The 27,631-nt window shown below is 41.0% G+C and overlaps 1 protein-coding gene across 1 annotated transcript in view; it reads left to right on the top strand.

Moving 5' to 3' along the window:
* LOC140230890 (uncharacterized) overlaps positions 1-27,631 on the top strand; it is a 297,769-nt gene that overhangs the window by 222,186 nt on the left and 47,952 nt on the right. Inside the window, exons 10-11 of the mRNA XM_072311033.1 lie at positions 3,977-4,090; positions 15,918-16,016. Coding sequence (XP_072167134.1) covers positions 3,977-4,090; positions 15,918-16,016 — 213 coding nt within the window. The remainder of the gene's footprint in view (positions 1-3,976; positions 4,091-15,917; positions 16,017-27,631) is intronic.

The raw sequence follows: 27,631 nt of genomic DNA, 5'->3' as shown, positions 1-27,631 counted from the left end.
GCTTGACTTCTCTTTCTCTCTCTCTCTCTCCCCTCTCTCTCTTCCCTCTCTCCCAAAAAAAAAAGAAAAAAAGAAAAAGAAAATCAGCACTGCTTTAATTCCAGCAGTGCCTGGGCAGACTATAAATCAAACACTCCATGCTTTGATTTGTGACCATAGCAATAAATAGGTGCACAAGCTCAATAGCAGCAAGACAGGTTTCATGCAATACATTTTAGTTCTATGAGCACCAAACACCAAATCCAAAGTTTCTGAATTATTCTATTTTCCCCAATTGTTTTATGTTCATGTGAACTGTAACTTTAATTCTTTCAGGTTTTTATACCCCCACCCACACATACCGTAGTGTGTATGGGGGTATATAGGAATCACTCTGAGGTTGGGTGGCTGGTCGGGAGGTCGGGCAGTCGGGAGGTCGGTCGGTCGATCCATTGCTAAATCTTGTGGATCGAACTACTCTCATTTTTTGAGCAATTGACCCTAAATTTTGCATGTGTGACTGCTGTCAAAGGTAGATGTGCAAGACACCTTTTTTGTTAGTATCGCTTAGTGCATTGCCATGGCAATGGCATATTTTCATAAAAACTTGTAGATCCAGCTACTTTCTCATTTTTGTCTCGCCCACCGGAGGTGAAGGCGAGACTAAGGGATCCAAATGGCGTCCGTCACAAATGTTAAAGTTTACCTGCAAGACTCTCTTATGATGCATAACTTGGCAGCTGTTACAGCAATGGCAGCCACACTTGGGTGATAGAAGCACTAGGGGTATCTTCATGTTATGGTGTTGTCGGAGGTCATGTAATGATGTCAAAGGTCATTTGAGATCATATATTAAAGAGTATGTGCAAGACTCTCTTTTCTATGTTAAAGTTTACCTGCAAGACTCTCTTTTGACAAATAACTTCACATAAGTTGCTTGGATTACAACCTAACTTGGGTCATAGATGCACTAGGGGTACCTTCATGTTATGGTGCCATTGGAGGTCATAGGATAAGGTCAAAGGTCATTTGAGGTCATACGTTAAAGTTTACTTGCAAGACTCTCTTATCACACGTAACTCGACACATGTTGCTACAATGGCAATCAAACTTGGGTGATGGATGCACTGGGGGTACCTTCATGTAATGGTGTCGTAAGAGGTCACATGATAAGGTCAAAGGTCATTTGAGGTCATACGTTTAAGTTTACTTGCAAGACTCTCTTATCACACGTAACTCAGCACATGTTGCTACAATGGCAATCAAACATGGGTGATGGTAGATGTCTCTTGGGAAGTTGAAGGTTATCACAAGGTCAAAGGTCACAGACAGGGGTCAACAAACTTTAAGGGCCCAATGTTAAGTTTTTAGGGCGCATTTCATTTATGGCTCATAACTTTTGATTCCTTTGTCCGTTTGTGACCAAACTTGGATGGAAGATGTCCCTTGGGGAGGTGAAGGTCGTCTCAAGGTCAAAGGTCACATACAGGGGTCAACAAACTTTTAAAGCCCAATGTTATGTTTTTAGGGCGCGTTTTGATTGTGGCTCATAACTTTGATCCCTATGTCCGTTTGTGACCAAACTTGGACGGTAGATATCCCTTGGGGAGTTAAAGGTCATCACAAGGTCAAAGGTCATAAGCAGGTCAATTAACTTGTGAGAGTTATAAAAAATATTAATTCCTTGTACGCGAATGGGCGAGACACAATTTGGCACTTGCCTTGTTAGAGCAATTAACTAAAAATTTGGCATGTGTGACCACTATCAGAGGAAGATGTGCAAGACACCTCTTTTGTTAGTATTGTATAATGCGTTGACATGACAACAGCAAATTTTTAAGAAATTCTACAGGATGTATGAATCGAAATACTCTTAGTTTTATAGCAATTCAGTTGAAATTTGGGAAATATGATCAATTAATGTGTAGTTATGCAAGACACCTTTTTTGTTTGTCAATAAATCTGTTGCCATGGCAACAGTAGTTTTTTTTTTTTTTTTTTTGCGAATCATACAGAAATAGTGGATTGACCTAACTCCCTGAGTGTTTGAGTATTTGACTTGAATTTTGGCCCATATGACCACTATGGTACATAGATGTGCAAACTTGATTTTTTGTCATTGTTGAACAGTGCATTGCCATGGTAACAGCATTTTCTTACTAAAAAGAATACAAAAATATTGTGGATTCAGTAAACTCCTTCAGTCTGTGAGCATATGGCTTGAAATTTGGCACATGTGACAGCTATGTTACGTAGATGTGCAAACTTAATCTTTCGTCATTGTTGAATGATGTGTTGCCATGGTAACAGTATTATCCTGAATGAAAATCGTACAAAAATACTGTGGATTCAGTTATCTCAATCAGTCTTTGAGCACTTGGTTTGAAATTTGGTAGATGTGACTGCTGTAGTACGTAAATATGCAAACTTAATATTTTGTCATTGTTAAATGATGCATTGCCATGGTAACAGCATTTTTTACTAAAAAGCATACAAAAATGTTGTGGATTCAGCTTACTCCCTCAGTCTTTTAGCATTTAGCTTGAATTTTGGCACATATGACCACTATGGTAAGTACAGTTATGTGCAAACCTAATCTTTCATCATTGTTGAATGATGCATTGCCATAGTAACAGCATATTTTGAATGAAAACATACAAAAATACAGTGGATTCAGTCAACTCCCTCAGTCTTTGAGCATTTGTCTTCAAAGTTGAAATTTGGCACATGTGACCATTATAGTAAAAAGATGTGCAAACTTCATCTTTCGTCATTGTTGAAAAATGTGTTGCCATGGTAATATTTTAAGTGAAAATCATACAAAAATTTTGGTTCAGCTAATTCTTTCGGTTTTTGAGCATTTGGCTTCAAATTTGGCACATGTGACCATCGTATTACCTAGATGTGCAAAATTTATCTTTGTCATTGAAAAATGTATTGCCATGGTAACAGCACATTTCATAATTATTCATAATAATTCATGGCTGATTTTGCACATGACAGGTAATCAATCATTGTGACAAAGAACGAAGACATAATGATAATAAACAAAAAGTCAAGGTACCATACAGGAGGATCCCCAGTAAGCCGAGCTTGATGTTGGGGCCTCGTTATGTTAGTTTTGTCTCATCTCGTAGTCAACTGTCTGTTGTGTACTGCTACTCCTATTCAGTCCCGTTTCATGTTTTTTACGTGTGTACATGTGTCTATTTTGTTGATCTGTTTCTATAGTGGGCTTCCAGACCTTCTCTTTACTTCTAATTGATGTTTTTCGTCTGAGGGGCCCACATTCTACAAGACCTGTCTTTTTAGTGGGTCCCTCCATTTTTCGAATTATCCACAATGTTTACTTACTTCAAATCACTTGAGTTTTATGATAATGTGTAATTATTGCAAGGTGCTACAATTATTGCATATTCTTTTCATCCTACATAGTTTTACGCACCTGATTTTCTGTTCACAAAAAAGAAGTGATGTTTGTATTATGTTCTTGTCGAAAAATGAAATAAAACATTGAATTGAATTGAATTTTGAATGAAAATTATGCGATAATATGGATTCAGCTAACTCCCTCAGCTTTTGAGCATTTGACTTGAAATTTGGCATATGTGACGGCTGTGATGTATAGTTGTGCAAACTTCATTTTTTGTTAATGTCAAATATTGTGTTGCCATGGTAACATTTTTTAATGAAATGGGGATTTCAAAATTCAGTATGGAATGGGTTAAATGATTATTAGAATCTGTGATACATGTTTTGATAAAGTGGCTCCAGGATTTGTGATATGTAGTAGCATTCTTCCTGTAATGGATGTCAAGGTTAAGACTAGCAAAGGTTGTGAAAATTCAGTATATACTTTCATTACATTTCTTGTCAATAGCCTTCAAATTGTATTAATCTTGTATGTTTTCAGTCTGAACACCCTCCCCCTCAAAAAAGGGGGAAAATGGATACACCTACATTGTATATGACATATCTCTTGCTGTACTGTGTCTAGGAGCTTGAGGAAGAGAATGACTTCCTGAATGAGGAGCTGACCAAGGTGAACTTAGCACACAAGAAGGCCTTGGAGCGGATCCGTTCTCTTGAGGAGAAGGCCAGTGAACATGAGGTTAGTCAGGCCAAACATTAGGACAATATATACTCTGGTTGGGTCTTGGTGAGAATGTTGGCCCACATCCGTGCCAAGCACAAATCAACATTAACTTAAAATTTCTGAGGTTGCTCCGAGACTTTTAATTAAATGTGGTTTCACCATGACTGTTTATTTTTACATCTGATAGATTATAGTTTAAAGTTCTCGCATTATGACCATAGCTCAACTCTGCTGTATACCGACCTTTCTGTTTATACCGAGACAAACTGTTATATATTCCGGTGAAGTTTCATCTGATTTATGTCTTGTACAATTTTGTCTTGTATAATTATATTTTTATGCCTCCGCCACGAAGTGTCACCGGAGGCATTATGTTTTCGGGTTGTCCGTCCGTCCATCCGTCTGTCCGTAATCAATTTTGTGGACAGCATAACTAAAAACCCGTTTGAGGTATCCTAATGAAATTTGGCAGGAACATGTATGAGGGGGCGAAGTTGTACCTATCAACTTTTGGGTGCAGATGCTCAAGGTCAAAGGTCAAGGTCAAATGCTTAAAATTTCACTATTTCCCCCATGTCTATGCAATGCCTGAAGGTAGTTTCTTAAAACTTTGTGTGTATATGTATTACTCACTAAAAATTCTTGAGTGAGAGTTTCGGGTCAAGAGGTCAAAGTTCAAAGGTCAAGTGAAAATGTTAAAATTTCACTTTTTTTCAAGATCTCAAATATGTTTCAAGGTACAATTGTATCTTCATGGAATATAGTACATATGCATGTACTGACTGGCAGTGATTATCTAGGGAATTTGGGGGACATGATGTCAAAGATCAGGGGGTCAAAGGTCAATGTCAACTCTTTAAATTTTACTTTTTCATCATATTTATGCGATGCCTGCATGATTTTTCTTGGTGTATACATGTATTACCGTACCCAATAGAGATTCTCTAGGAAGTTTTTAGCCAAATGGTCAATGATCAAAGGTCAAGTGAAAGTGCTAAATTTTACTTCTTCCTCCATATCTCGGAAGGCATCATCATGAAACTACAATTCTGCTTGACAGTGATATTTCTTGGGGATTTTAAGGTCATAGGGTCAAAGGTCAAGGGTCAAAAATTGGTCAAAATGCTAACAGTTAACTATTCAATACAGAAATTCCACTTTTTCTATATACCGTGAAAATTGCGAAATGCATAGAATTATAAAAGGGTCAGAAGTCGAGTAAAAGTCCTCAAATCCCCAAGTTTGTTATACATGCTCTCAGAAAATGTAGCCATTCATCTGATTAAACCTAGTTCAAGGAAAGTGAACACTCAACACATAATAACATGTCATTTTAATATTTTGCCAATTAGATGAAACTGTCATCACACATTGTCAAGACGTACTATAGACCTGTAGGAGAGTCATACATTATTGCGGAGGCATACCAGTCGCCATAGCGGCATTTCTAGTTTCTGTGTTGTTTGTTGGAAATATGAAAATAAATTGAAATTGATAGAATTGAAAGATGATATCTATCATTTCATATATTGGGCCCAAAGAGGTTCTACATGCAATAGAGTAAGCGCTCACCATTCAGTGTGTACAAATGAAAACGGGGCCAATTGAACAGTGGCGTGCGCGCGCGAAAGAGGTTGACTACCATAAGCCTGAACCTGGAAGTGCCTATAGTAATACATGTAAAGTACAGCTTCGAAGATGGGGTTGGGTTGGAAAAATCATTCTAATTTTAAGGAAAATCAGTATTTGTCCATATGCCTCCAGATTTTATAAGAGAGATACTTTCTCAACACAGTATACGTGTTTTGAGGAAAAAAGGACTTGCTCTAATGTGTCAAATATGTGACGAAACAGTGCTAAACATGCATTCATACTTCAAAAAAGATTGCAGAAAGGTACAGTGTATACTCTTTGGTATGGAGTACTGATTTCACATAATGTATGTCACTCAAGGCGGATGTCCACTAGGGCGCAGACAAGCCCAGGAAGGGTTGCGGAAGCAAATTCTGTCATTTCGGCATCCTGTCCACGTCAGATGCGGAAAAATGTGCGAATCGGCTTGTCCTGGGACATTCCTAGGGATGTCCGCGGACTGTCTGCGGACTGACTGCGGACATTCCTAGGAGTGTCCTAGGAATCACTCAGGAAGAGCGCGAAATACCTCTGAATATGCTAATCATAGCCGGGCAGCACAGAAACAGCTAGGATTACACCAGGGCCCCATTTCATAAAAGATGTTAAGATGGCAACTCTTGCTGGAATATTGCAACTTCCAATAGCAACAGCCAATCAGGAAGCTGGATTCTTGTCATTACTATGACAATTGCCATTCCAGCAAGAGTTGTTATCATACCAACTTTTTATGAAATGGGGCCCAGGAATGAACGCGGACAATCGGGATGTCTTCCAGACAACATAAGTTAGACATGCGGACAATACCAGGAAAATGGAAAGGTATAAATTTGGCGCTGACTTTGAATTGTCCTCATTTGACTGCTAGCCGTCATGGAGGTCACACCAGCCGAAATTCGCTTTGCCCTGTTGCTTCAAATACCAGCTGTGAGAGATGCTGAGATAGCACTTATAGCTCACATCACGGACCTGATACATGGAATGCTTTACCCGACTCCCTACAAACATGAACAACTGTTTTCTTTCAATGCTAGTTTAAAGAAATATATTTTAGCTCAATATATTTGGTAAAATAGAGTTTATTGATATGAGTTTGTTTATATTTTGGTCTGAATTTATTAGTATTATTATACTGATATACTGAAGAATAGTCATATATCAGAAAATGACCCCAATAAAAACATTCAACTCGCTTATTGCACTCGCACAGCACTCACTCACATCTTCTTTTCCTTCTAAAGCATTCTATTGTAATGTAGAAACGTTTTTGTTGCTCCTTTGTCATTTGGTTAAATGTTTGGCTTAAATTTGTTATATTGATGTAATTCTCGCTATCGCCAATGACATAAAAAGTACCTGGATGTTGATTTAAGCGTCATTTACGGTGCATTATGGGATAGTCCGGTAGTAAATTCACTTCCGTTCGTACGCGCGTGATACGTGAGTAATGCTATTTACACACACAACCGACTGTATTTTACGTGTACTTCCTGATTTCTCGACTTGAATTACAGCTTTAATATGATTTGAAATTTCTCCATTCTTAAGAAATTGCTGTTCATACAACTATTGGTTGTTGCTGCTAAGCTGCCATGTGTTGTTCGCACGACAATAAATGAAAAAAAAATCTGCAGAAATAGGACCCTTACTGGCATGCGAGACGTGACGTGGCCGCTTGGGTGAAGTTTGTGGGTGACTCCACAGCGCAGTACGTGCACGCATGACTTACTAGTAGTGGTAGTAGGCCTAGTGCCTACGTACTTACTTGGAAGAAGTTGCTTCGGAGACAGGATAAGTTCGAGATCACGGTTCGTTCCCGATTGTGTTCGCGACATTTCGATAGAGAACAAATAAAAAAAAAAAAGATGGGCATTCCATGACGATATCCAGGTGGGTGAATATTTTCCAGCATATTTTCAGCGTATGCAGAGATGACTGATCTGTGATGTGCACATCGCATGATCAAGCAGTACGCTGTACCGGTATGTGTTAGCTTATGCGTGCAGTGGTGCATGCTATATGCAAGGCCGTCCGCCGGCCTAGGGCAATGCATGCGGTCACTACAGTGTACGAGTATGACAGGCCTGGCCACTCGCTGGCTCGGGCGGTACAGCTGCCTATACTGTACTAGTATCCGTGGTCGGCGCGGCGCTATAGGTAAGGTACACGTACGCGCACGCTAGCGCTGTGCAAATTATGCCCCGCGCCGGAAGTGCCCTTGCTAAGAAGTGCCCTAAATCTTGACAGAAAAAACAAACAAAGTTTACACTTTGCGGAGAGTGCTGCTTGCTCTTTTTCCTAGTTACAGTTGGCAAACTATCCACTGCCTTCTGCTTTGCTTCCCGCATTTGGGACTGGAAAATGCTGATATTTACCTTTTCCTAATTCCGTGGAAGAGAGGTTTGGTTGTAGACCGGGGGCCCAGAAGATTTATTCAGCTGAAAAGGGTCACACTTTTTAATGGTCTCATCATATAGGGATGTGTCCAAGGGTCAATAAAATGCATTGCTGGCAAGTCACATCCTGTACCGTAAGCCTAGGGACCACAAAAAGGGACCCCGGAAAATGGATTTATTCAGCCGAAGGGGGTCACGGACAAAAGTTGGTGGATATTGTTCCTTTGGGTGTACTTATCATGAAAACAGCAATGTCAGCTATTTTATCCTGTACGGGGCCCCAGCCAGTAGCCCCAAAGGGCCCCAGAAATATGGTGTTATTCAGCTGAAAAGGGTCACGGCTAATTTCTTTTGCAATGGAAGTAGTTCCCATCAGAGATATCCAAAACACCAATGCCAGCTATTTTATCCTGTACGGGGCCCTAGACAGTAGCCCAAAAGGGCCCCACCCCCCATAGGCCTACGTACAAACACACACAAACATTGATTTTATTCAGTTGAAAAGAGTCACGGCTAATTTCTTTTGCAATTGAAGTAGTTCCCATCAGAGATATTCAAAACACCAATACCAGCTATTTTATCCTGTACGGGGCCCCAGACAGTAGCCCCAAAGTGCCCCACCCCCCATAGGCCATACGTACAAACATACACAAACATTGATTTAATTCGTGCAGCTGAGAAGAGTCACGGCTAATTTCATTTGCAATGGAAGGAGTACCCATCAGAGATATTAAAAACACCAAAGTCAGCTATGTTATCCAGTACGGGGCCCCGGACAATAGCCCCAAAGGAGCTCCCCCCCCCCCCCCGACACACACACCCACACTAGTTTCATTCAGCTGAAAAGAGTCACGGCTAATTTCTTTTGCAATGGAAGTAGTACCCATCAGAGATCCAAAATACCAAAGCCAGCTATTTTATCCTGCACGGGGCTCCAGTCAGTAGCCCCAAATTGCTCCCTCCCCCCCCCCCCCCACACACATTGATTTTGTTCAGCTGAAAAGGGTCATGGCTACTTTCTTTTGCAATTGGTAGTAGGCATACTCATCAGAGATATCCAAAACACTAAAGCCAGTTATTTTATCCTGTACGGGGTCCCAGACAGTAGCCCCGAAGTGCACCCCCCCCCCCTCCAACACACACACACACACACACACACACACATTAGTTTCATTCAGCCAAAATGGGTCACGGCTAATTTCTTTTGCAATGGAAGTATACCCATCAAAGATATCCAAAGCACCAAAGCCATTTATTTTATCCTGAACGGGGCCCCAGACAGTAGCCCCAAAGTGCCCCCCCCTCCACATACACACATACACACACACACACACACACACACACACACACACGCACACGCACACACACACACTAGTTTCATTCAGCTGAAAAGGGTCACGGCTAATTTCTTTTGCAATGGAAGTAGTACCCATCAGAGATATCCAAAATACCAAAGCCAGTTATTTTATCCTGTATGGGGCCCCGCACAGTATAGCCCCAAACACGGGTAATTTCTTTTACACTGGAAGTAGTACCTATCAGAGATATTCAACACACCAAGGCTAGTTATTTCATCCTGCACAGAGCCCTAGACAGTAGCTCCACAGTGTCCCATCCATTATACATGTACTGTGAATCAGCCGAAAATGGTCTTACAATTCTTTTGTAACGTTAATATCAGGGCCTACTGAACAGAGATATCACAAACACTAAAGCAAGTCATCTTATCCTGTATACGGGGTCCCATAGGTTACAGTAGCAAAACACTCAAGAAATTTGCAAAGGAAGCATACTTCTGTATAGTGCACAACCAAGATGACCATATTACGAAAACCAGTCATTTCATCTTGTACTGGGCCCAGGTTACAGTAGCCATAAAGTGCCCCTCCCCCACATAATTATTATGACATCATTTAGCTGAAAAGAGTCGTATGTTGTAGTTGTTTTTCTTTTACAATCGAAGTAGGCCTTAGTTTACATCATAGATACCCAAAACATCAAAGCCAGTTAGGTTTTCCCAGCCAATTTCGCACTTTTGTTGGTTCATTAATTTTGATAGAAGGTTCGAATTCGTAAAATGGGTATTCAAATTGGCTGGTACCCTACTTTCATTCAAATTCGCCTTGACTTGCCGAAAAGTGTATTTCAGTCATTAAATTTCGCGAAAGACAGTCAAATTCCAAACGTGTTCATTCAAATTCAAATCATGCTATTTCTTTGTTTCAGATCTTTTTAACATGTCTTTCTATGTGTGTTTTCGTTTCATCTATAAATTACTGTTATAAAGCAGTAAAAGTGTCATATTTCTTATCTAGTATAACTGGATTTGGTTGTTCTGTAACCAGACTGGTAACGCTCCTTCTCTTTCATATACATGTCATTATAGGCCTATACGTGTACCAGTAATGCAGCTTAACTTCATTTTTTATAGTCATGACAGCACAATATATACAGACGTATATCTCTAGAAGACATAGAAAGAATTATAAAAAAAAAACCAAACATTTGAGGATCATTACCTTGACTTCTTGTAACTGGCCGACCGCTCGTAATAAAGCGCTCGTAACGGCCAGATAATTTGTGGCGTCTTTGGATTCAAAAAGCACGTTAAAAAATGGTGTCAAAGTCTCTTAAACGAATACGAAAACATGAAATGCTATGATGCTTACAAAACAATAACTCGAAAGAAAATAAGGAAAGAGGCCAAGCATGAACATATCTGTTTAATTGACTGTTAACATGTTAAATGTTAAATTAAACATGTTAAATTAGATGGCCAGAAATCAATTTGAATGAACGAGCGCGGCATGTAATCACGTGACTATATCATTATGAATTTATGAATGAACGGATAGTGGAATGGTACTTGTCTTATATATGGATTTCAGTTGAAAAAGTGTTATTTAGAATAAGGTTAGAGGTAATGTGAATGTTTCAAAATAAAATTGAATGAAGAGATTAATATGACATTGAACTACATCATCTAGGCGAAATTTTTGCTAAATTTAATTCAACATTAAAGAATTCGATTAAAAGAGGTGCGATATTGGCCCGGATGCAGGGCCCTTGACAGGTATAGCCCCAAGGTATTCCCACCCCATATGAATTAATTGTTTTTAGGTGAAAACAGTCATGTATGCCTATTTTCCTTGGCAGTGGAATTAACAGCTGAGATATGTAAAACACAAACCCATCCAGTTAAGGGGCCCCCAGCCAGTAGCTGGAAAGTGCTCCCGTATTATTTTATTCTAAGTGAAAAGAATCATTGCTATAATTTCTTTTGCAATGGAAGTAGTACTCAAGGAGGTATCAAAAACACCGAAACCAGTTATATAGCTGTACGGGGCCCCACGGAGTGTTCCTAAAGTGTCCCCACATGTAATTCCACTATCAAGATCTGCATCCCGATCTATTCAATCTGTCAGATCGGGAGAGAGCGGCAAAAGTGTACGGGGACCGGGAGCATCGTAGCAGCAGCGTTTGGGTGATGGGGTTGGATCTGGCAATTTTACAGATCGGGAAGAAATTTTGAACTGGTTCAAAATTTCTTCCTCATCTCCCCATCAAGATTGACCTATTTTGAATCGTAGCTCAAACGGGGAGAGAGCAGTGACAGTGTAAATACCGCGGGATGAGCGTAACAATTCCAGGTTTTTCTGACCGTAGTAACAGCGGCACAAGAACGGGAAATATAGTCTAAACTAGACACCGACGACATGGTCCCGCTGCTGCGCCGCTTTCTTGATCAAAGCACGACCTTCCCCCTTTAACGACGCTCTCACTAAGTTCTCTACTCTCGTGTAAAATCAAGGCCTGTTTCTACGACGCTTCATTCCTGCTTCGATAACGCTGTTGGCCGCTTTAGCTATGCTGTTCCTACGCTTTCCCAGACTCAATTATGCACGTCTTCCGCTCTCGCCGCTCTAAAATCGAACGTAGCCGATACGCTGGAAAATGTTTGCCAGAACAGCAAAACTGATGATGATGAGGAGGACGCGTTGTCGTTGTCGCGAAAATGAAGACGAAGGAGCGCATATTTAAGAAGAAGAGATACGAACAATAAAGAGAATAAAGCAAAACACTTTGGAGCTACTGTACGGGACCCTGTGCAGGATAAGATATCTGACTTTGGTATTTTGATATCCGATGGATACTACTTCCATTGCAAAAGAAATTAGCCGTGACCCTTTTCGGCTGAATGAAACCAATATGTGTGTGTGTGTGTGTGTGTGTGTGTGTGTGTATGTAAGGGGCACTTTGGGGCTACTGTCTGGGGCCCCGTACAGGATGAAATAACTGGCTTTTTAGTGCTTTGGATATCTCTGATGAGTACTACTTCCGATTGCAAAAGCAAGTAGCCGTGACCCTTTTCAGCTGAATAAAATCAATGTGTGTGTGTGGGGGGGGGGGGGGGGGGGGAGGGGGAGGGGGTAAGGGGGCAATTTGGGGCTACTGTCTGGGGCTACTGTCTGGGGCCCCATGCAGGATAAAATAGCTGGCTTGGTGTTTTGGATATCTCTGATTGGTACTCCTTCCATTGCAAAAGAAATTAGCCCTCTTTTTAATTGAATAAAATCAATGTTTGTGTGTGTTTATACGTAGGCCTATGGGGGGTGGGGCCCTTTGGGGCTACTGTCTAGGGCCCCGTACAGGATAAAATAGCTGGCATTGGTGTTTTGGATATCTCTGATGGGAACTACTTCCATTGCAAAGAAATTAGCCGTGACCCTTTTCAGCTGAATAACACCATATTTCTGGGGCCCTTTGGGGCTACTGTCTGGGGCCCCGTACAGGATAAAATAGCTGGCATTGCTGTTTTCATGATAAGTACACCCAAAGGAACAATATCCACCAACTTTTGTCCGTGACCCCTTCGGCTGAATAAATCCATTTTTCGGGGTCCCTTTTTGTGGTCCCTAGGCTTACGGTACAGGATGTGACTTGCCAGCAATTCATTTTATTGACCCTTGGCCACATCCTTACATGATGAGACCATCAAAAAGTGTGACCCTTTTCAGCTGAATAAATGCTCTGGGCCCCCGGTCTATTGTGGGGCTTGCATGGGGACCTCGCCTCCCTTATTGTCTTTTTGCAGTTTCATTGACATAATTCTGCATTGATCAATTTTTCAACTTTCAAAATCATGTCGCTCATGTAACGTGTTGACTCTTTCATGTCTTGATCACAAAATGTCCGCATCGCTCCAGACACTTGCATATATAGATCCGCATCAGCTCCGCGCTGTCCTAAAACATTCTTGCTTTCATTCGTGAAGCTTCCCCACACCGCGAGATTCTTTCAGGAGCGTTTGCGAAGGAGCGGAAGGGTTCCGGACAGGCGGGATGTCCTGAGGACATCGTCAGGACAAGTTGCCGAAGGTGTCAGGAAGTTCATTTCCGCGTCCAAATTTTGGTCTTGATCAAAATTTGGACATGGAAATTTTTTCTCTCTCCCAAAGGTGCGGAAAAGCCCGGACATGTTTACAGGCGCGGTGGAGCACCCCAATTATCTCGCAGAAATCCATCGGCAGCCGAGCCTCATTTGCATAAAGTAAACAACATGTACTCGCGTAGTTGAGAAAAAGTAAACAACTTCTCGAGCTAATAACAATTTAAGGAAACCTATTTTCGGATTAAAATTGAGTTAGTTTGAATTTGAAAACATGTCCGAATATGCACATATAACATATTAAAGGATTTGACAATGATAAAATGTGAAATTTTAACGAAAACCTGGCGAGCAAAATTACCAAAAATATGCCGTGAAAATCATCCTAAAATTCACGAAGTGTGATTGCGGAACCAAAGCGCCATTCAAACAAAGTACACAAAAATTTATTTATCTGCTTGCATTTTAAATTTCATACCGTAATATTCCTGGCCATGGTTGTGTCGGAAAAAAACAGAAGGTGATGTCAAAAATGACACGAACGCAAAGCGTACAGGTCGGTCCCATGTATATATAATCCCGTCACTGTAGCGTTGCATGTCACAGCACACACAACGCATTGCTGCATGCAGCGTGCGCGGCAGCAGCTTAGCAGTCACCGCCGTGCGACACTCAGCAAAATTGACTGCGTCACATGCAAACCAACAATGAACACGAAATCCTGAATCTCACGTACCACGCATGCCCAATATTACGGGAAAAGAAATGACGTCATTTTCAATTGTTTCGCTGACTACAATTTTCTGTTCCAAACCCTGTAGAAACAAGTTGATTTCTCAAAAAGTACAGGTGGAACCAAGCGAAAACTTTCACCATATATGGATTGAGGCCTGATGAACTTATGTTGCCAAATTCGGACACATTGGAGCCCGGCCATAGTCCAGTCGGAAAAAAACAGAGAGCATGTTTTGCGAGAGGTGATTTTCAAAACGCTTTAATATCTCAAGTTCTAGTGCAGCAAATTTCATAATTTTTTCATCAAAAGGAAGGTTTTTAAAAACTTAGATAGTGTGGGAAGTTTGAGTTTACTAGCGGCACGCATAGCGGCACAAGGAGAAGGTAAAGATTTGACTTTTTCATGCACACCGTTTTGGGCAGCCGTGGATGCCCGTTGGAAATTCAAATAGAACGGGGCGATAATGAGATGCAAATTGGGGTGCTCCACCGCGCCTGTTTAGGATAGTGAGCGGACACTTTCAGGAACGTGCGGACAGATTGCCAAACGAGTGCGGAATACCAAATTTGCTTTCCGGGTCTTGTCCGCGTCTTGTCCGCGCCCTAGTGGACGCCTGGTCTTAGAAACATCAGACACACATACAACACACACTCCCACACACGTACAGCACACACTCCTACACACACCCACACACCCACAACAAACACACACACTCACAACAAACATACACATACGCACACACACGTACACACCAAACCACATTTTTTTCAAATTCCAACACACACACACACAAACACTTTTGTTTTTCAATGCATCACGCACACACACACACATACATACAATGCATGTCTTGAGTCCAGACCATGCATAATTCAAGGCACAGACAGCAGGAAGGACTGCAAAAACACTTACTATTGGATACAGTACACTATCACCTCGGAGGCTTTAAAGTTGATTGCATATTGATAATTAGTGCATGGTACACATACAGACAGCTAATTATGTGCGATTATGTCTTAAATGTTGCTGTTTGTTCCCTCTGGTGTTAGAACACCCAATGCTGCACATCTTTGAGGCATTTTTGGCTCCTAAACAAAGATAATCATGTCAGCACAAGTGAGAGTGATAGGTATTACGTGTGGTACCTTCGCGAATACTCGACTTCTCGACGTCTTTCATAATGGCGGCGGGTCGTTCAATTGGCCCCGCTTCTATATGCGAGCGTGCACTCTATGACATATAGAACCTCTTTGATTGGGCCCCAAATAATGACACGCAGTGTATCATATCACATGGGTATTATGGTTAGGATCACTAAACTTACAAATGGAGTGAAAAATCACTCTTGTCTTGCACACGTATCATTTTAGTTAACTCTATGACTGAAAAGAATAATGTTCAAATAAGTAGGAAAATGTAACATGGAAACAGATTAGTAAGTGGAGAGAAACATGACACATTTTTGGGGGATTACTGTATAAAAGTCAGCCATGTGTTTTCAACATATTTTGTACGCAGAGCACACTGTAAGTTTTTACCATTTCTTTCACAACTGGATATGCTAATATTCACAAGCCCTTTGATTTATTAAGACATTTCTTTCTTCCCATGTTTCTGTGACTTTTGAAGTAAATATGAATTTGCAGCCTTGTGATGCAATACTTGAATTTGATCATGCTTTCTTCAGCAGGTGTATGCATTGAAAGAGAAGTTTAAGAGGGAGGAGGAGAAGCGAATAGCTACTGAAGAAAAGATAAATGACTTGAGGGCTAAACTTGCATCATTTCAAGTAAGTCTGTAATATATTTTGGCATTGCACAAATCATGCTTTCCTCACATTGTGGATTTCCATCAGAAGTTGCTAGACATCTACTCATACACATATACTCATCTTCATTGAAAAAGAAACCTCCCTGTTCATTTGCTGCTTTTTGCGAGTATAATGCTAGCTCACTGCCAACTAGTAAAAATTCTGGACATTTGGATATTTGGCATTCTACATCATGTGTTGTACGTAAACTTTTTACATTTTTGTCTTCTTTTGAAAACCCCATGACAGATTTTCACAAAACTTGGCAGGTAGCATCCCTAACAGGATAGGATCGTAATCTTTACAAATGGGCACCATGCCTCACCTGAGCCAAAACCCCTCAAATTAAGGAATCTTTAAAAATCTTCTTCTCTAGAACCAGAAGTGATACATGTAAAGCTAAGTTAACCCATTAAGGAAGGGCTAATTTTGGTACAACATGCATTTCCCGTAGACACCTGCCCCAGTATACTCAGGACTCGTCTTCAATGGGTAATTGATACTATGAGTTGGGACAGTGATGACTGTAATTCAAAGTTTGTTCATGGCTAATCCAGGGGTGCCTCCCTTTGCGCCGAGGAGGGGTGGGAATCCGAGGTCCGAATAGTGCCCTGAATTGTACATTTGTGACCCGCGACAATGGTTTCAGGCAAAAGTCGCAAGAGCAAACTCCCTCGTAGGCGGGGTACAAAAATTTTGACCATTATTTTTGTCAATTTAGGTTTTTTTGCAGAAATCGAATCTTTGATATGTTTTCTACATCTACACTAAATTTCACAGCATAAGACTAAGGTTTTCCTATGGAAAATGGAATTTTAAGCACCCTTTGTTTGATCACACTCATCAGTTTCGAGCTTCTTTCGAACGCCGCGCCAATATCCCCAGCGTTGCTACGGCGCAGGGTCTCGCATGCGATTGGCTGGTGCGTTGCACACATTTACATACAAGTAGTTCAGCTTTCGGAGACACCAGTTGCAGTGATTTGGGAATGCTTTGTCCACGCGTGCATGATTACATGCTCCATTGTTCTTGCTAAAATAGATACGCTCGCTCTATAGTGCGTGCTCTTCGTTTGGCTTTCTATCCGAGCTATTCTACCGCAATGTTCGACAACGGAAGTGAAACAAAAAAGTGAACAGCAGCGCTAACTTCCAACGTGAAAACAGATGCATGGGGAACATGGTTTGATCACATCAGAGTCGCAAATCACTACACAAATCGTGCATCATGCTATCAGAAACTCCTGTCACTTGTAGCATGATATAATCATGTGAAAAGAAAACTAATATTCTCAAATTTGTCTACTCGTAAAAATTATGACAGCAGGATGACTCAAGGAAAGGTAGATGAGAGGAAAGGAGAGGTCACATATGACCAGTTATATTCAAATACTACACGTCAGAATTGCACCAAACTAACGAGTCGTGTTTGTTTATTTGTTTTAATAAAATAAACACCACCGAACAAAGCAACATATGCACTGCTTGTAAAAACAAAACAAACTGGAAGCACGACCCTTGCCAGCTCTAGCAATTTTCTGCTTTCAAGAGGGTCGCCAATGATAAAGACAAATCAACCACATTGAAAATGTGATTTGTAAATGTGTCGATTCGCCACCCGCTCCTGTTACATGCACACGGTTATGACGTGTGGATGCCATTGCATAATGTGTGCACCATACACACGTACACCATCAAGATTGCAATTATCGTATCCGCCATCTTGAAAGAGGTACTGGTAAACAAACCCGAGTGAAATGCATTGTTTTTCGGCTCCATACGCTGAGCTCCGAGGAAGGTGCTCGGGAAATTTGACTCTCCCAGCGAGCAAATCAGAAGGTGATGTGGTTGCTAGAGGCGGAACTTAACATCGATTGGCACCATCGTATGGATGGGTGATTCTCACCTGGCATCGCGCTCTGACATTGTCTTTGAGAAAGAGGTGAATCTTCAAAGCACATTTTCTCGCAATTTTTTCAGGTTAACAACTTTAAAAGTGCATTTTATTTCGCTTTCTATGCCCACTTATGGTGCCGAAGAATACAAGTGTTTTATATCAATGCAAAGCTTAGGAAATGGGCAATGTGATTCAGTGAAAAAATTAATTTTCAAAATTCCGGACTTTTGCCTGAAACAGTTGTCGCCGGTCACATTTTCATCTTCTCCTCTAAAACCCCATAGAGTGTAATGGATTTTCACCAAACATGGCAGGAAGCATCCCTTGGAGATAGGATCTCAATTCAAATGGGGGGGGGGGGGGGAACAAGCCCTCCAAAAAATACAGAATATAAATCTTCTTTTCTAGAACCAAAAGTGATAGAGCTAATTAATACCTATGAGATAGTACAATGATGACTATAGTTTCAAGTTTGTTCATGATGGAGCCAGGGGTGCCCCCCCCCCCCCCCACCCGGGGGTCCAAATTAGGGCCTTGATTGTACATTTTTTGTCTTCTTCTTGAGAATTCATGGTTAAAATTCACCAACTTTACAGTTGTTAACACTTCAGTGAAAAAAAAAAGATATTTGTACAAATAGCCACTATTGGTTTGGGATTGAAGCACAATGCCAGAAGTGGAGGAGGGTGGAACAGACAAAACCTCCAAATTAAGGAATCTTTTCAAATCTTCATTTCTCAAATGTAAGTGATAAGATATGGTAGTGCTATGTGTAACTTAGATTAGTGACTGCGTGGAAGGTGATTTCTTTTTCTTAAAGCCAGAACTGAACAGTTATGACAAACAGCAATCCATAGGTTTCCAGTAATCTGGGAAAGCCTCTCTTCAGATGAGATAATCGATATTGTATTTCGAGATATGTCACATTCTCTAAAAGTTCTTAAAAGTGCACTTCTGATGTCATTTCAGTTTTGAAGTCATTTCAGAGAGTGACGGTCATGACAACCCAATGAATACAACATATTATGTTGCCCTCCTCGTATTCCCATTTTGTTCCTGTATGACTGCATGTTTGATTTACTGTGACTGATACCATGTATGTTATTTTATGTACAGATTTTGACATAGTTTATGGGGTGAGGGGTAGAAGACTCTCAGGTCATGGTAATTATAGGTTTACCTTTTCTTGCCCCTGGCATCCCTGTTTTCTATGTCACAATCTAGGGTTGTTGTTTTTTTCTCATTTGTGCTTTGTCTCTGTGTTATAATTTATCTTATTTTTGTTATGCTGAATCAAATGTGTTTTGTGTTTATCCATGTACATGTGCATTGTCTGAAATGGCAAATGAAATAATAATAATAATAAAAACTTGTGATACTCGGGTGAGTGCGACACCCCAAGGTCCCTAAATATGTAATACAGTCAAACCTGCCTTAGCGGCCACCTGTCTGTAGGGCCACCTGCCGTATGCAGCCACTGAAAAATCCCCCCCCCAGAAAAAAGCCTGTTTAATACCCTGTATATAGCAGCCAGCAGCCAAAAATTTTGTCTCCTGTGGTATATTATACCCCCGCCAAACGAAGTTTGAAGGGGGTATACAGGAATCAGCGGACGGTCGGGCAGTCGGGCTGTCGGGCGGTCGGTCCGTTGCAAATCTTGCGTCGCGAACTACTTCCTCAATTTTCAACCGATTCCCATAAAACTTGGCACAGATGTGTGCCTTGGGTTGTAGATGTGCAAGACGTATTTTTTGACAGTACCCAAAAGTACGTTGCCATGGTAACGGCATATTATGGGCAAAAATGGGTACAAATCTTGCGTCGCGAACTCCTCCCACAGTTTTTAATCAATTTTTATGAAATTAGGTACAGATGTTCATCTGAATATGTTAATGTGCAAGACACATATTTCCGCAGTGGCAAAAAGTGCGTTGCCATGGTAACGGCATGTTATTGGTAAAATATAGGGCAAAATGCTTCAGGGCAAAACTGCTTCATCAGTGTTCTTCCAATTCTCATGGAATTCATATTGATTGTTTGTCTTAGGATATAGGTCAGCATGACACATTTCTTGACAGTGACAAAAAGTATGTTGCCATGGTAACAGCTCACATATTATGAGCCAAAATGATGGAAAATTTTGTGTTGCAAACTACTTCCTCAGTTTTTGCCCAATTTCCATGAAACTTGGTACAGATGTGTGCCTTTGGTTGTAGATGTGCAAGACGCATTTTTTGACAGTACCCGAAAGTACGTTGCCATGGTAACGGCATATTAATGGCAGAAGATCAAGGAAAGATCTTGCGGATGTAACTACTTCCTCAGTTTTTTGACCAAAGCTTATGAAATGTTGTTTGGCGGGGGTATAACCAGTCGCTGTAGCGACATTTCTAGTTAACCTGTCTATAGCGGCCACCAGGAGCAGCAATAGACCCACATGGAGCTGATGCTGCAGCCAAGCCGATAATTCATTGTGTTTTTCTGCTTTGTAGCCATGCCAGTCATTCATGGGTAACTTTCAGTGATCATTCATCACTTATTCCGTCACAATAATCGACTAGTGTAAAGCTTTCTTCACGATTATACAGTGCTACTGTGCAACAACTTGATGAATACCGGCATTGTTCAATGCATGAAACACATGTGTGCATATGTATTTACATACACATGCTCATGTAAAGTATTTATAGATGTATACAACGATGATACATGTACATGTAGTCAATGCACACAAAAGTCTGATAACCTGTCTGTAGTGGCCACCTGTCTAAAGTGGCCACTCTTTTTGCTTCCCTTGGGTGTCCGCTATAGACAGGTTTAACTGTATTGACTTCATGGTCACTATACTTGAAAGAAAAACAAATGATTTGTCACATATCTTTAATAAGAAACTTGCTGCAGTTTTCAGTAACAGTCACGCCACATGATCAACCCCACAAAGGTGAATGAAGATGTATAAGCATTTAGTTGAGATCAGGCTCAGCATCAGGTAGCGATTTGACCTATGTAGGAGAGGACAGCTGAAGTGCAAGCAGTGGCATTGAGGCCCTGCCTGTTCGGCTGCTACTGGCCTTGAACCGTGGCAATGTACATGGCCAGAGAAAACTGCACTGTACCAAGAAGCCCATTATACGTAATCACAGAAATACAGACATTTTACTTAAAACAACTTGTTAACCAATGAACATACAATTAGACCAACCCTGGGGATTGGGGAGTCTTCCAGGAAGAAATACCAAATGTTTGATTACCTTGAAATTATGATTTCTGATGAAAAAAAAAAAATAGACAAAAATCGGCCTTCCATCCTTTCAGCCCATTGATCTCTGTAGGCAATTATGCAATGCACACAAAGTGCATTCAGTGCTCATTGATACTAGTAAGTATGTACCAGTTACATGCTTACATGATGATGATGTTTGTCCTTCACAGGCAAAGACAACTACAAATTCTAGTATTGCTCAATTCGTGAGTGCAAACATGGCTAATCAGTCTGATCCTCGCCCTAAAATATACGGTGCAGTGTGGACGTAATGCCAGAGGTAGGCCAGGCTGAGAGGTCACTCTGCTTGTTCGTCACTGCCGTTTTTGTTCCTGCTCCTCCACACATCTCACTTCGTAGCCTGACACACCAGAACTGATCATGGATCACAAGACAAATCGGTCTTGTGCCGTTGCTTCCTATCTGTCCAGGTTGATGCTACAGCATTTCTTGGAAGCTTTTCATGTGTCCTTGTTGCGCTTCCTCTGACCTCCTTGAGAGCGCTTGCCTTCCATTAGTTCACCATAGAGCATTCGCTTTGGCAAATGTTCATGGGACATTTGAAGTACATACCCTGACTGTGGTTGATCAGGCGGTTCAGCAAGATTCTGGCAAAGATCTTCCTGGCAACAGAAAGCAGCGAGATGCCACAGTGGTTGTCGCACACCTGTCGATTTCCTTGCGCTTGTACAAATGGACGATAGAAGCATCCTTAAGTTCCTGTGGGATTTTCTCTTGGTTCCACATAGACTGGAATAGCTTAGAGAGCTTTCTATTAACACTTTTGCCACCAGAGGCATAGATTCCTGCAGGGACGGAGTCAGCACCAGGTGCTTTTCAACAGGACATATGCTTTACTGCCTCTACCACTTCAGCTTCTGTAGGGATATCGGCAAGAGAGTGGTTGATCGGAACCTGGGGCAGCCTTGTGATCGCTTCCTTGCTGATGGTAGATGGATGGTTGAGAACATAACTGAAGTGTTCTGCCCAGCATTCAAGAACCTTTTTCTGGTCCATGATCGGTACGTTTCCATCTGCACTGAGGATGGGAGACGATCCCAATTAAGTTGGTCCATATACTGTCTTGAGCGCTCCAGAGACTCCAACCCCAAGCACCTTCTGATCTGGAGATTCTCCCACCTGAAACCCCTAGCAAATGGGAGACTCCAAGTTGATATGCACAAAGCGCACATCACGAGCGCGAAGTTCCTTGCGGCCGGGGCCCTGGAAGCTCAAGGGTTCTTGATGCTCTCTCATGCTATCTAAGGCTTATTTCCTTTCCAATGGGAGACACAGAGCCAGGGCGGGAGAAATTAAATCTCAAGTGGGAGAATGGGAGATTTTGCAAAAATGGGCTTTCGGCGGGAGATCTCCCGTCGAAAGTGGGAGAGTTGGAGTCTCTGGCGCTCTGTGGAAATTTTTCATGTTGTTGTGATCAGCATAAGACTGGATCTCATCAGCTTTATCGCTTAGCCATGCATCCTGCATTTGCCGTAGCTCGAACTGTATGGTTGTTTTGATGTTGCAAAAAGCAGCTTTCTAGGACACTGATGTCAGGTCATTGATGTGTGCTTGGTGAAGGTGATGCTTCTCTTCCAGTAAAGACTGAATGTGTTCGTTGTTGTCATCGAACCAGTCGTGCTTTCATGTGATGGGACCCACCATCTCTGAGGCGGCGGCGTAGACAATGCTGTGAAAGAGAATCCAGTCAGACTCAACATCCGGTGAGGTGAAACTTTGTTGATGTAGCTTGCTGTTGATCTCTTTGATGAGTGATTGCTTAACATGATCTCTCTCCAAATTTGAGACAGCTAGACGTTTCAATGCCTTCTTTCCCTGAGGACGTCTGTGTGGTTGAATCCTGATACTGAGCTTTGAGATCAACAGATGGTGATCTGTCCAGCACTCTGCACTGCACATGGCTTTGGTGACTCTTGCCTGTCCTTTGTCCGACTGTGATGTGTTTGGAGCGAGGATGCATCCATGTCGTCTTGTTACAGTTGGTAGACAAAGGACTGTATTGGTAATGAGTAGCTGGTGTGCAGTGCAGGTTTCCAGTAGCAATAAGCCATTACTTTTTGCCCAGACCATTTTTCCCTAGGACTCCTTTCCATGACGCATAATTGTTGCCAACCCTCATGTATCCCTCATGTGGGTACTGTTGCATGGAAACAACTACTCGTATTAGCCACATGTAATAGTTTGTTGTCGATGTATAACTAGTAGTTGTAGGTAGACGCCATGTAAAGAGCTCCAGCCAGCGTGTGATGAATTCTAGATGATGTCATAAAGTGCATAAAGTGTTATCTACTCCGTGGATCATATCATGAGCAAGTTCCGCTAGCATGTTACTAGGAATCATTGGGAACAAAGCTGCGTTGACTGTAAGTGGTGACATAACAATGAGGTTTGTTGACTGGTTGCGCACTTGTTGCATGTGTTTCTAACGTATACGCTTGTTACTATCATTACAAAAGCAGGGTCATGGTGTTGTCCTTTCCAAAGTTCAAAGTTCCTTAGCCCGGATGATGTCACAATGGTGGTTTGCATCGCAGCTGGCTGGATAGGTGCGCGTTGTGTGAGTTTCCAGGGCACAGGCGCCTGTTGCCAGGACGTGATAAAAACAAGTTGTTGTGGCTTAATTGAAAGGAATCTTCCCAGAGTCCAACGATCAAAAACAATACAAAAGTATGATAAAAGTGATGATAACTCACTAAATGTTGTTCCAAATGAAATTTGGCATCTCCAGAGGATTCCAAGCTCCAAACTCTTGAAGGTTGTGTATTTTCATTATCAGCTGATTCCAGGAGAGTAATTTGTCAGCCAGATTAACAAGAGCGCTACCGGCACACGTCCTGCACCAAAGACTAGCTCATAGATCTCTGCATACATATACAGGCAATCAAAAGCATCACAGGCTTTAATAGCAATGGGACTATCGCATGTATGCACACAACTGTCCTAGCACTGTGGTACAACTGTTGGATCACACTAGGTCCAGGACAGGGTATTTGTTATCTTTGTAAGTGATACTTCAGTCACAATAAAAATTTGGCTTCAGTTGACATCCACCATCATCATGCCAAGTACCTGTGTGGTTGGATGATGTTATTACACATCCAACAGAAATCCAGTATGAAGTTTTTAAAGGTGTCCCAAAGCTAAAGATATTCATCATGAATGGGTTACCTTCACGCAGAATATCAGGTGTGACTTCGAACTTACATGTACAAATTTGTTATGCAGCGCTCATTCCAAAGAAGAATGCAGGGATGAGACATCATTGATGAAGGCCAAGCATTGTTCAAAAACACTTTACCATCTCAAAGCCAATGCAGTGCCCACTACAAAGGTGCTATTAACTTTCCTTAAGCTTGCAGGTGTAGGAATGTCATCAGCTTCAGCTTCAACTCAAGCATTGCCATTGGTACATGAGTTTATGAGGCAACTGAAACTGAAAGCAAGAGCTTAAGCCCAAGGCTAATTCCAAAGCCAAGGCTAATCCTAAAGCCATGTCTGTACTGTCACTACAACAATGATCCATTAGGACAACCTCCTTGAACAGGCAGCAGAGTTGAGTCAATAAAGATAGGGTGTTCAAACTGCTACTGATAAACTATTGATCGTAAATTCATTCTCCTTTCATACTTCATACTAGCGCCTTTTAACACTGCATGTACTTTGTGCATGGTGGATCAATGGGCTGAAAGGTTGAAGAGTCAATTTTTGTCTTTTTTCATTTGAATGCATCATTGAAGGTAAGTAACTATTTATTTCTCCCCAGGACAATCTCCCAAACTCCCAGGTTGTTGAAATCATATGCTCTTTGATTTAAAGGTTTTATGGCATACAAATGCATATTGATTTGTGTTGATTCATGATACCCTTAACAACATTTTTGAGGTGAAACAAATATCTAGAAACAATCCATATATTTTAAAATAATTTTTCTTCTGTTTTGCTTCAGATTACTTCGATACGCTCACAAAAAAATCTTCCAAACCAAGATTCTTGTTGTGACCTCATCTGTCAATCATTGCTAAAGTACTAATATGATTAACAAAAGACATTGGAATGCACCCTCCCCGAGACCGAGCATAACTTGCATGTTTCCTCACCATGTCTTTTGTCAGTCATATTACTATCACAGAAACATGCTAGTAATGCTGAGTTGTGTTGACATGTGATAAGCATCTTGACGTAAACCCACAAACCATGATCCTGCGATACAACCAATGAAATTCACTTGCTTATGTATGTTTTTTTTTAACTCCAATGACATCACAATTGAAGATAGTGTTGATTTCTATAACTCCAGTAATGATGTCACAAATTAAGGTGCATCACAGCTTACTGGTTATGTGTGTTGTAATACATGTAAGATAGCACAACAAGTTAGATGCATTTCCGGGATCCAGAGAGTGCATACGCCTGTTGCTAGGACTTCAGTGAAAAACAGTGCTGTGGTGCCTTGAAAAATCCTGTCAAAATTCCAAACTTGAATTGGGGGAGATAAAAACTATGATAAGACCACAAATGTTGATCCAATACCAAAATTTACATGCCCAGGAGATTCCTTGCACAAAGCTCTGGAAGATGATGTGTTTTGATAATCATAAGCATTCAGGAAAGTATGTAAATGTCCTATTTTTCAGGAGCTCCACCAGCTAAGTGTTGATTAACTGAGCTGGGGTTAACTTTTGCTCAGAGAAACTAACTACCGTAAAGTTCCATGTATAAGAATCACCCGTGTATAAGACGCACCCCTACTTTTGGACTTAGAATTGAAGAAAAAAAACCCACACAAGTTTCCATGCAAATATTGTGTGTGTCATACATATTATTTCAGCTCAAACTTTCCCGAGAATGCAGCATGTATTTGCTCTATTTTTCATTTCCTTTTAAACTTTCTTTTCATGGTATTCATCGGACATTGGCGAAAAATTGAAGACGCAGAATATGAGACTTGTATATGGTACTCACTTGCTATTGTTTCACCCAGAGGGATTAACACACATTCAATCGTGCTATCATACACGTGTATCTACCGTAGACGTGTCTCTCATATTGGGTGCGTGTCAGAAGCAAAATGTTCATAATGTAGAATGAGAAAAACATTAGCAGTAGTGTAGCAGAGCGATCGTATGCCGCGACGTACGGTGCATACGGTACTTACACTCACTGTTGATTGATTGATTGATTGATTGATTACTTTATTGTCCACTCTGGAAATTCTTTGTACATTGGATATCACAACAAAATAAACATTCAATACATCACAGGTACACCACAGACATAAACAAAATATGAATGAAACTCACTCATATTAACATACAATAACATATGCACCATAACAACATAATACATTAACCTGACATTTACAACTATACAAAAACTATTAATATATATCACTTTCATACCATTATTCAACCCATAAATATATTCATTAATATCCTTTCCTACATCATCATTATACACCAAACAATATATCACCTACATATCCCAATATGTATTTCTATAATTCACTCCAAAAAATTCCCCCCAAAAATGTGTATATACCATTACCATGACAGCGCCTTATCAAAATAACACAAAGTGAGTCTTACATAACTACACCTATAAATCATTACACATTCCAAATTTAAAGTAACATTACTTAAATACTGTGGAAATAATTCACTCCACAAAATTTTAGGAAAATTAAAATTACCATGGCGATGCTTTCTCCAACAAACACACATGAGAAACATATCCTACAAATCTACACCTCACTTTCATCATATACACCAAATTTGAATTCACTGTTCAATTCAATTCACTGTTGTTTTGCCCGGGGGGATTATCATTAACACATAATTATGTCTTTCGTACAGTGCTAGCCTTTTGCAAAAGGCAGCTCGCTATAATTTCAGTACACGCAAACAGAGAGTAATGGACTTGCACATGCAGCGCGTGATGGGTCAGCTTGCTCCGATGCGATCGCTGTGTGCATGCGAGTCCATTGCGAGAGCCTTTGCCTTGGCAAAAGGCTAGTACGGTGTGTGAAGCAAAGCAACGCCATAGATGCTTGACACATCGTTTACATCATGGTGAACTAACAAAAAAAAAAAAAATTGAAACAAAACCAAAACTGAGATATTAGCAGAATTTCTGAATTATGTTGTTTGTTTGTTTTTTTTTAGCTCACCTGAGCCAAAGGCTCAAGTGAGCTATTGCGATCACCCTTCGTCCGGCGTGCGTCGTCCGTCGTGCATAAACTTTTTACATTTTCATCTTCTTCTTGAAAGCCCCGACACCGATTTTCATCAAACTTGGCAGGTAGCATCCCTAGGGGGTTAGGAACTCAATTTGTTAAAATGGGCGCCATGTCCCACCCAGGGGGCCCCCACGGGGACCCAAACCCCCCAAAATTAAGGAATCTGTAAATCTCTTCTTC

Source organism: Diadema setosum, chromosome 7, assembly GCF_964275005.1.
Source record: "Diadema setosum chromosome 7, eeDiaSeto1, whole genome shotgun sequence".
Taxonomy (NCBI): domain Eukaryota; kingdom Metazoa; phylum Echinodermata; class Echinoidea; order Diadematoida; family Diadematidae; genus Diadema; species Diadema setosum.
Note: the sequence above shows the minus strand (reverse complement) of the source record. Positions and strands in the feature narration are given on the sequence as shown.